Genomic DNA, 10,748 nt, shown 5'->3' with positions numbered 1-10,748 from the left:
AGTAACAGTAACAAAGAAAATATACCTCCTTGGAGGCCTTCCAGATAATAAGGACTCTGGCTATGCCTGCCATTCAGAGTGTCTGCTTCTTTGTCATCATGTGGTAAAAAGGTCAAAGGTAAGTAGCCATGTACCAGGAGGCCCAAGAAGCCACACTTTAAATACGAGGCAAACTCCTGGAATAACCCTTCAGTTTAAGAAGAGTAAAAATGTCATTGTAGTGAATTGCAATACAAAAAGTACATGAGGTTTAAGACAAAACTCTGAGACTTAACATGTCAATGTGAAATTTCCAACTATGCATCTAGTATCCCTGGTGATTTTGGATACTCTGTTGGAAAGCGCAGACGTTCAGTGTCTAAGTCACTCAAGGAGAACCAGACTTAGAAAATCTAGGTTCTAATCTAGACTCATCATTTACCAGCTGTGTGACCTTGGATGAGTCACTTGCCCTCTGTATAAGCCTCAGTGTCTTTTTCTGGTTAAGAGGAAGTTACACTGAACCATCTCCAGGGTCCCTTTCAGCTCTAAAAGCCTTGTAGTTCTTGTTTATGGTTCAGAGCTCTAATTTGCCTAATTTTGCCTAATCTATTATTTCTAATGGATCCTATCTGTTTACTCAGTGTGGAGATTTCATATCACTGTGAAATATCCCTTGGAGATCCCAAAGATCTGACCAAATATAAACTGCTAATATTCCACTAATTAGGCTATTACTGCTCAGCCAATGAAGGCTAACCAATACTTCCAAATGCAAGATACACCATAAGAAGGTTTAACCAATAACCAGACTCTTATCAAAACTCCTGTATCTTTTCTTTATAATCTCTGTCTCATCAAATATCCAGGAGATAATTTCAGGGTTCACTAGACATTAACTGAGTATACCCCCTACTGTAAACGTTCATAATTTTGTTTTTAGTTGAAATACCCTGAAATGATTTTCCTTTTTTAAGTATTTACATAAGTGAGACAAGTAAATACAACTGGAGTCAAGATTAAAAATTCTCTTAAGCACATACATAAATTTCATAATACATATCACCTGAATACTTACAAAAAATCTTTAAATTTAATAATCATTGCCATATTTTCTCATGATTTATACAATTTAAAAATAAGCCTGTGCGTTCACACAGATTTTTAAGAATACAGCATCTGTCTGAATCACAAATGATTAGCAAAATCCATTACTTCATCGTTCACCATCATCCATAAAAACCTCATTTCACTGAATACTTAGGAAAAAGCAGGCTGGTGTTCAATGGTAAAGTATATTACAGTCAAGGGCAGTTTTAATTTTAAAGGCACAAATCTTCATAGGAATCTATTTGTAACCTTTTGACATTGCAGTAGCAATACGGTAAAAGTCTCTAGTCTGTGAATAAGTCAATTTCCTTTCACGACTGATGGTGGTCAGTATGAAACGCTGGGAGGTACACCCTACAATTTAGGAATTGGTGTGGCCGCCACTGCTATGCTTTCAATTGCACACTCATCGGTTCCTCTGCGGATCCGGAAGTAACCTTCCTCACCCCAGCCAGGGCCCCAGCTGTTTTTAACAATCCAATAATCCAGTCCAGAGGCCAAGTCAGTGCCATAGCCCACCAGCAGGACAGCGTGATTGGTCAGCTCAAAGGGGTTGAAAGGGTCTCTCAGACCAGTGTGGTGGTAGATCCCCTTGTGGTAGTGGAAGAAGTCATCGTAGACTTCAAAGGCAACTGCCACGGGCCCATGATGGACCAGCTCAAGCTTCATCAGGGCTTCATTGCAGCCCCCATAGAAACCTCCCACATAGTGGTACTCGGAGGAGTAGTAATGGAAGCAGTCCTCTTTCAGTTTGCATGGAGAATCTGTGCCTGTGTAGGGGAAGCAGGCCTCTTCCACCAGCCCAAAATCTTGGGCATACTTTCCTGCGATGAGGTATGGGAAGCCACCTTCACAGCCTGAGGATGAAGAACACACAGAGTTATTATTACCCTCTATTAGAAAGGGGTACAAAAGAAACTGTCCCATTTCATATTTTTTCTTTTCTACGCCATTAATTATTCTTTATGTCACCCCTAGAAGTTGTTCCTTAGCTTAAATACCACTTCATTCATCCATCCATCAGCCATCTATTTGACAGACATTTATTCGGCACCTGATATGGAAGGTAGCTTCGTGGTTAAGTGGGAGGCTCTGAAGCCTGACTATATAGGTTCAATCCAAAACTGGGTTAAGAACTGATAATTTCTCTGTACCTCTGTTTACTTATCTGTAAAATATAGATAGCAATAGCACCTTCCTTGTAGGATTAAATTAATTACTTCATGTAAAAGCAATAAAAGTTCGCTATTATTGTCATTATTAAATAGCCAGACACTTCCTCAAGGAAGTCTTCTCTGACCACCTCTTGCAGAAAAGTCTAAATCAGGTCCCCATATCCTTCCTCCAGTCCTGGCCCTATTACAGGCATATCTCAGAGACACTGCAGGTTCAGTTCCAGACTGCCACAATAAAGCAAATATCACAATAAAGTCACACAAATGTTTTGGTTTCCTAGTGCATAAAAAAGTTATGTTTACAGTCTACTGTAGTCTATTAAGTGTGCATTTTGTCTAAAAAACAGTACACACACCTTAATTTTAAAATACTTTATTGCCAAAAAAAAAACCGCTAACCATCACCAGAGCATTCAATGAGTTATAATCTTTTTGCTGGGCAGAGGGTTGGAAATATTTCAAGAATTACCAAAATGTGATAAAGAGACATGAAGTGAGCAAATCCTGTTGCAAAAATGGCACTGACAGACTTGCTCGATGCAGGCTTGCCACGAACCTTCAATTTGTAAAAAAAAAAAAAAAAAAAAACATGCTGTATCTGAGAAGCACAATAAAATGAGGTACGCCTGTATACACATCCAGAACCCTTTTTCTTCATTGTTCTTATAATTATTTAATTTCTGTTTTCCTCACTTAACTGTAAGCTTCATGAGGGTGAGGACTCTCTTGATACTTCAGAGTCCCCAGGGCCCAAAAGTCACAATGTCAGAGTTTAGTAAGTATTTCAGAAAGAATGAAAGGCTCACTGACAATCATTCACCATCAGTTTCACTGGTGAACTGAGAACCTCTCTAGTGGCCAAACCTGGGGTTGACAGCAGAAAACTTTAACATGAGAATGTTTCTCCCTGAATCAACGTCAGCCGGGCTTTCTACACACCTTACGTATAGCCTGTTCTAGAAGCCTACGTACACAATTTTTAAATCCTTCTGGAGAGAAACCAGTTTCGTATGATTTTAATAAGAATTAGGTTTCAGAATGAGACCTTATTTGGAACTGAAATTCATGCTTAGAAGCTGAGTGGCCTTCAAAATACTATAGAAGAACTTCATTGTTCCTTGTCTATAAATAGGATAACAGCTACTCTTTTCAGGGTTTGAGCACTGTTGGGTAATGCATGTAAGAGGCTCCTAAGAGCCAGTGCTTACTCAAAATACAGCAATTATTGACATCTTGCTGGATGGTGCAGTGAATTCCATGAGAAACCACTTGATAATAAGTGATACGGCCAGAACTTGCACCCAGGTTTGTTTTTTTTTTTGAATTTTAAAATTTTAATTAATTTATTTTTTATACAGCAGGTTCTTATTAGTCATCCATTTTATACACATCAGTGTATACATGTCAATCCCAATCTCCCAATTCGTCACACCACTACCACCACCCTCCACCGCTTACCCCCCTTGGTGTCCATACATTTGTTCTCTACATCTGTGTCTCAATTTCTGCCCTGCAAAACGGTTCATCTGTACCATTTTTCTAGGTTCCACATATATGCGTTAATATACGATATTTGTTTTTCTCTTTCTGACTTACTTCACTCTGTATGACAGTCTCTAGATCCATCCACGTCTCAACAAATGACCCAATTTCGTTCCTTTTTATGGCTGAGTAATATTCCATTGTATATACGTACCACTTCTTCTTTATCCATTCATCTGCCAATGGGCATTTAGGTTGCTTCCATGACCTGGCTATTGTAAATAGTGCTGCAATGAACATTGGGGTGCATGTGTCTTTTTGAATTATGGTTTTCTCTGGGTATATGCCCAGTAGTGGGATTGTTGGATCATATGGTAATTCTATTTTCAGTTTTTTAAGGAACCTCCATACTGTTCTCCATAGTGGCTGTATCAATTTACATTCCCACCAACAGTGCAAGAGGGTTCCCTTTCCTCCACACCCTCTCCAGCAGTTGTTGTTTGTAGATTTTCTGATGCCCATTCTAACTGGTGTGAGGTGATACCTCACTGTAGTTTTGATTTGCATTTCTCTACTAATTAGTGATGTTGAGCAGCTTTTCATGGGCCTCTTGGACATCTGTATGTCTTCTTTGAAGAAATGTCTATTTAGGTCTTTTGCCCATTTTTTGATTGGGTTAATTTCTTTTTTAATATTGAGTTGCATGAGTTGTTTATGTATTTTGGAGATTAATCCTTTGTCCGTTGATTCATTTGCAAATATTTTCTCCCATTCTGAGGATTATCTTTTCGTCTTGTTTATGGTTTCCTTTGCTGTGCAAAAGCTTTTAGAGTTTCTTTAGGTCCCATTTGTTTATTTTTGTTTTTATTTCTATTACTCTAAGAGGTGGATCAAAAAAGATCTTGCTGTGATTTATGTCAGAGTGTTCTTCCTATGTTTTCCTCTAAGAGTTTTATAGTGTCCGGTCTTACATTTAGGTCTCTAATCCATTTTGAGTTTATTTTTGTGTATGGTATTAGGGAGTGTTCTAATTTCATTCTTTTACATGTAGCTGTCCACTTTTCCCAGCACCACTTATTGAAGAGACTGTCTTTTCTCCATTGTATATCCTTGCCTCCTTTGTCATAGATTAGTTGACCATAGGTGCTTGGGTTTATCTCTGGCCTTTCTATCTTGTTCCATTGATCTATATTTCTGTTTTTGTGGCAGTACCATTTTGTCTTGATTACTGTAGCTTTGTTGTATAGTCTGATGTCAGGGAGTCTGATGCCTCCAGCTCTGCTTTTTTCCCTCAAGACTGCTTTACCTATTCGGGGTCTTTTGTGTCTCTGTACAAATTTTAATGTTTTTTGTTCTAGTTCTGTGAAAAATGCCGTTGGTAATTTGATAGGGATTGCACTGAATCTGTAGATTGCTTTGAGTAGTATACTCATTTTCACAATAGTGATTCTTCCAATCCGAGAACATGGTATATCTCTCCATCTGTTGGTATCATCTTTAATTTCTTTCATCAGTGTCTTATACTTTTCTGCATACAGGTCTTTTGTCTCCCTAGGTAGGGTTTATTCCTAGGTATTTTACTCTTTGTGTTGCAATGGTAAATGGGAGTGTTTCCTTAATTTCTCTTTCAGATTTTTCATCATTAGCATATAGGAATGCAAGAGATTTCTGTGCATTAATTTTGTATCCTGCAACTTTACCAAATTCACTGATTAGCTCTAGTAGTTTTCTGGTGGCATCTTTAGGATTCTCTATGTATGGTATCATGTCACCTGCAAACACTGATAGCTTTACTTCTTCCTTTGTGATTTGGATTCCTTTTTCTTTTTCTTCTCTGATTGCTGTGACTAAAACTTCCAAAACTATGTTGAATAATAGTGGTGAGAGTGGACATCCTTGTCTCGTTCCTGATCTTAGAGGAAATGCTTTCAGTTTTTCACCATTGAGAATGATGTTTGCTGTGGGTTTGTCGTATATGGCCTTTATTATGTTGAGGTAGTTTCCCTCTATGCCCACTTTCTGGAGAGTTTTGATCATAAATGGGTGTTGAATTTTGTCAAAAGCTTGTTCTGAATCTATTGAGATGATCATATGGTTTTTATTCTTCAATTTGTTAATATGGTGTATTACATTGATTGATTTGCGTATATTGAAGAATCTTTGCATCCCTGGGATAAATCCCACTGGATCGTGGTGTATGACCCTTTTAATGTGTTGTTGGATTCTGTTTGCTAGTATTTTGTTGAGGATTTTTGCATCTATGTTCATCAGTGATATTGGCATGTAGTTTTCTTTCTTTGTGACATCTTTGTCTGGTTTTGGTATAAGGGTGATGGTGGCCTCATGGAATGAGTTTGGGAGTGTTCCTTCCTCTGCAATTTTTTGGAAGAGTTTGAGAAGGATAGGTGTTAGCTCTTCTCTAAATGTTTGATAGAATTCACCTGTGAAGCCATCTGGTCCTGGACTTTTGTTTGTTAGAAGATTTTTAATCACAGTTTCCATTTCATTACTTGTGATTGGTTTGTTCATATTTTCTATTTCTTCCTGGTTCAGTCTTGGAAGGTTATACCTTTCTAAGAATTTGTCCATTTCTTCCAGGTTGTCCATTTTATTGGCATAGAGTTGCTGGTAGTAGTCTCTTAGGATGCTTTGTATTTCTGCGGTTTCTGTTGTAACTTCTCCTTTTTCATTTCTAATTTTATTGATTTGAGTCCTCTCCCTCTTTTTCTTGATGAGTCTGGCTAATGGCTTATCAATTTTGTTTATCTTCTTAAAGAACCAACTTTTAGTTTTATTGATCTTTCCTATTGTTTTCTTTGTTTCTATTTCATTTATTTCTGCTCTGATCTTTATGATTTCTTTCCTTCTGCTAACTTTGGGTTTTGTTTGTTCTTCTTTCTCTAGTTCCTTTAGGTGTAGGGTTAGATTGTTTGTTTGAGATTTTTCTTGTTTCTTGAGGTAGGCTTGTATAGCTATAAACGTCCCTCTTAGAACTGCTTTTGCTGCATCCCATAGGTTTTGGATAGTCGTTTCATTGTCATTTGTCTCTAGGTATTTTTTGATTTCCTCTTTGATTTCTTCAGTGATCTCTTGGTTATGTAGTAACGTATTGTTTAGCCTCCATGTATTTGTGTTTTTTACGCTTTTTTCCCTGTAATTGATTTCTAATCTCATAGCATTGTGGTCAGAAAAGATGCTTGACATGATTTCAAGTTTCTTAAATTTACTGAGGCTTGATTTGTGACCCCAGATGTGATCTATCCTGGAGAATGTTCCATGCGCACTTGAGAAGAAAGTGTAATCTGCTGTTTTTGGTTGGAATGTCCTATAAATATCAATTAAATCTACCTGGTCTCTTGTGTTATTTAAAGTTTGTGTTTCCTTATTAATTTTTTGTTTGGATGATCTGTCCATTGGTGTTAAGTGAGGTGTTAAAGTCCCCCACTATTATTGTGTTACTCTCGATTTCCTCTTTTATAGCTGTTAGCAGGTGCCTATGTATTGTGGTGCTCCTATGTTGGGTGCATATATATTTATAATTGTTATATCTTCTTCTTGGATTGTTCCCTTAATGATTATGTAGTGTCCTTCCTTGTCTCTTGTAACATTCTTTATTTTAAAGTCTATTTTATCTGATATGAGTATTGCTACTCCAGCTTTCTTTTGATTTCCATTTGTATGGAATATCTTTTTCCATCCCCTCACTTTCAGTCTGTATGTGTCCCTAGGTCTGAAGTGGGTCTCTTGTAGACCGCATATATATGGGTATATATGTGTGTGTGTTTATATATATATCTTGTTTTTGTATCCATTCAGCAAGCTTCTGTCTTTTGGTTGGAGCATTTAATCCATTCACGTTTAAGGTAATTATCGATATTGATGTTCCTATGACCATTTTGTTAATTGTTTTGGGTTTGTTTTTGTAGGTCCTTTTCTTCTCTTGTGTTTCCCACTTAGAGAAGTTCCTTTAGCATTTGCTGTAGAGCTGGTTTGGTGGTGCTGAATTCTCTTAGCTTTTGCTTGTATGTAAAGCTTCTGATTTCTCCATCGAGTCTGAATGAGATCCTTGCCGGGTAGAGTAATCTTGGTTGTAGGTTCTTCCCTTTCATCACTTTAAGTATATCATGCCACTCCCTTCTGGCTTGTAAAGTTTCTGCTGAGAAATCAGCTGTTAACCTTATGGGAGTTCCCTTGTATGTTGTCATTTTTCCCTCGCTGCTTTCAATAATTTTTCTTTGTCTTTAATTTTTGCCAATGTGATTACTATGTGTCTCAGTGTGTTTCTCCTTGGGTTTATCCTGTATAGGGCTCTCTGTGCTTCCTGGACTTGCGTGGCTGTTTCCTTTCCCATGTTAGGGAAGTTTTCGACTATAATCTCTTCAAATATTTTCTCTGGTCCTTTCTCTCTCTCTTCTCCTTCTGGGACCCCTATAATGCGAATGTTGTTGTGTTTAATGTTGTCCCAGAGGTCTCTTAGGCTGTCTTCATTTCTTTTCATTCTTTTTTCTTTATTTTGTTCCGTGGCAGTGAATTCCACCATTCTGTCTTCTAGGTCACTTATCCATTCTTCTGCCTCAGTTATTCTGTTATTGATTCCTTCTTGTGTATTTTTCATTTCAGTTATTGTATTGTTCATCTCTGTTTGTTTGTTCTTTAATTCTTCTAGATCTTTGTTAAACATTTCTTGCATCTTCTCGATCTCTGCCTCCATTCTTTTTCTGAGGTTCTGGATCATCTTCACTGTATTATTCTGAATTCTTTTTCTGGAAGTTTGCCTATCTCCACTTCATTTAGTTGTTTTTCTGGGGTTTTATCTTGTTCCTTCATCTGGTACATAGCCCTCTGCCTTTTCATCTTGTCTATCTTTCTGTGAATCGCACCCAGGTTTTCTGACAGAAGACATTGTGCTCTCTCTACTATCCCATCCTTATGGCTTTGCCAACAATGGCAAACTACACACAGGTAAACAGTGCCTGAAATACAACACGTACCTTGAGCATACTGGCTGCAAGACACAACCTCCTGAGGACTCAAGATTGGGGTCTGGGTATTGTTGGTTAGTATACGGATTCTTGCTTCCATCATCCCCATAGAAGCAAATGAGTAGCAGCTTCCACAAGACCCTGGTGATAGAAAAGAAAGTTATATAACCCAAGAGACCTTTGACGCACTCTAAAAGAATCATAGAAAACTTAAGTGCATGACATACATTAATATATTTATATTGAGTGTTGCTGTTTTTGTTCATAAGGATCCGCACAATAAAGAAGATTCAATCAAAGAATGCTACTGACCTTACAGGCAAACATTAAGATTTTAGTTTTTTCACCAAAAGGCAAACATTACTATACGGGGCTTTCCTTGAAAATATTTTGGGAGAAAAAAACCTCCTAACTTCTGCAAAGCATTTGACAGTATTCTTTTTTTTTTTTTTTAACATCTTTATTGGTGTTTAATTGCTTTACAATGGTGTGTTAATTTTTGCTTTATAACAAAGTGAATCAGCTATACATATACATATATCTCCATATCTCCTCCCTCTTGCGTCTCCCTCCCACCCTCCCTATCCCACCCCTCTAGGTGGTCACAAAGCACCGAGCTGATCTCCCTGTGCTATGCGGCTGCTTCCCACCGGCTATCTATTTTACATTTGGTAGTGTATATATGTCCATGCCACTCTCTCAGTTCGTCCAAGCTTACCCTTCCCCCTCCCTGTGTCCTCAAGTCCATTCTCTACATCTGCGTCTTTATTCCTGTCCTGCCCCTAGGTTCTTCAGAACCTTTTTTTTTTTTTAGATTCCATATATATGCGTTAGCATACAGTATTTATTTTTCTCTTTCTGACTTACTTCACTTTGTGTGACAGTCTCTAGGTCCATCCACCTCACTACAAATAACTCAATTTCGTTTCTTTTTATGGCTGAGTAATATTCCACTGTATATATGCCACATCTTCTTTATCCATTCATCTGTCGATGGACACTTAGGTTGCTTCCATTTGATAGTATTCTTTTTTTTTTTTAATTTAATTAATTAATTTATTTATTTATTTTTGGCTGTGTTGGGTCTTCGTTTCTGTGTGAGGGCTTTCTCTAATTGTGGCAAGCGGGGGCCACTCTACATCGCGGTGCGCGGGCCTCTCACTATCGCAGCCTCTCTTTTTGCGGAGCACAGGCTCCAGTCGCGCAGGCTCAGTAGTTGTGGCTCACGGGCCTAGCTGCTCCGCGGCATGTGGGATCTTCCCAGACCAGGGCTCGAACCCGTGTCCCCTGCATTGGCAGGCAGATTCTCAACCACTGAGCCACCAGGGAAGCCCCTGACAGTATTCTTAATAATGCAGAAATGATTTACATTTGCAACATTCTGAGCCATCAAGTTGAGAGAAAATAATGGAGGGACACATATGAGCTAAGCTTTTAAATATCTCCAGAGAGGCATTTTCTAAAGCCCTTGTTGGGTGGAATTAACCCTAATAATGGCTCAGGTGTGTATGTATTATAGTAGAGAGTTGGATTCAACCAGGGTCAAGGAGGCAAAATACAACAAAGTCCAAGACGGTAAGAGAGTAATTATAATGATGGTTATGGTATTTAAGGTGGCCAATAAGAAAGTAAAGATATAAAGCAGATGGAGGTAGTGAAATGGAAAATAAATTGAAAAGTAGCTGTATGGAGGTAGGGGAGAAGGGAAAAGAAAACAGCTTTATTTAATATGTAGATGCTCTGGCAAGACAAAATAAATTTACTTAAGAAGCATATGCTAGGAATATAGTTGCTGCTTCAAGAGAAGAAAAAATATTGTATTATGAGGTAATTTATATAAAAATATTTTTTATCTGTTTCTTCAATATGTGTGAGTAGAATAAATAAATAAATACATAGAATAAAATATGGAATGTATGTAACAAAACTTGGATTTCCACTTGTTACAATTCTAGAAAGAAATGAACAGAACCTAATATCCCTATTATGATACAGCCTCTTTCACCTCTGCCACTGATAC

General features: G+C 37.8%; 1 protein-coding gene across 1 annotated transcript in view; it reads right to left on the bottom strand.

The window, feature by feature from the left end:
* Positions 1-999: 999 nt before the first annotated feature.
* The window catches only part of CTSC (cathepsin C), a 40,449-nt gene continuing 30,700 nt past the window's right edge, over positions 1,000-10,748 (bottom strand). The window contains exons 6-7 of the mRNA XM_061204047.1: positions 8,738-8,869; positions 1,000-1,946 (exon numbers count right to left, since the gene is read on the bottom strand). Coding sequence (XP_061060030.1) covers positions 1,444-1,946; positions 8,738-8,869 — 635 coding nt within the window. The 3' untranslated portion in view covers positions 1,000-1,443. The remainder of the gene's footprint in view (positions 1,947-8,737; positions 8,870-10,748) is intronic.

This window comes from Eubalaena glacialis, chromosome 10 (genome assembly GCF_028564815.1).
Source record: "Eubalaena glacialis isolate mEubGla1 chromosome 10, mEubGla1.1.hap2.+ XY, whole genome shotgun sequence".
NCBI lineage: Eukaryota > Metazoa > Chordata > Mammalia > Artiodactyla > Balaenidae > Eubalaena > Eubalaena glacialis.
The sequence above is the reverse complement of the archived record's forward strand: the minus strand, read 5'-3'. Positions and strand labels throughout refer to the sequence as shown.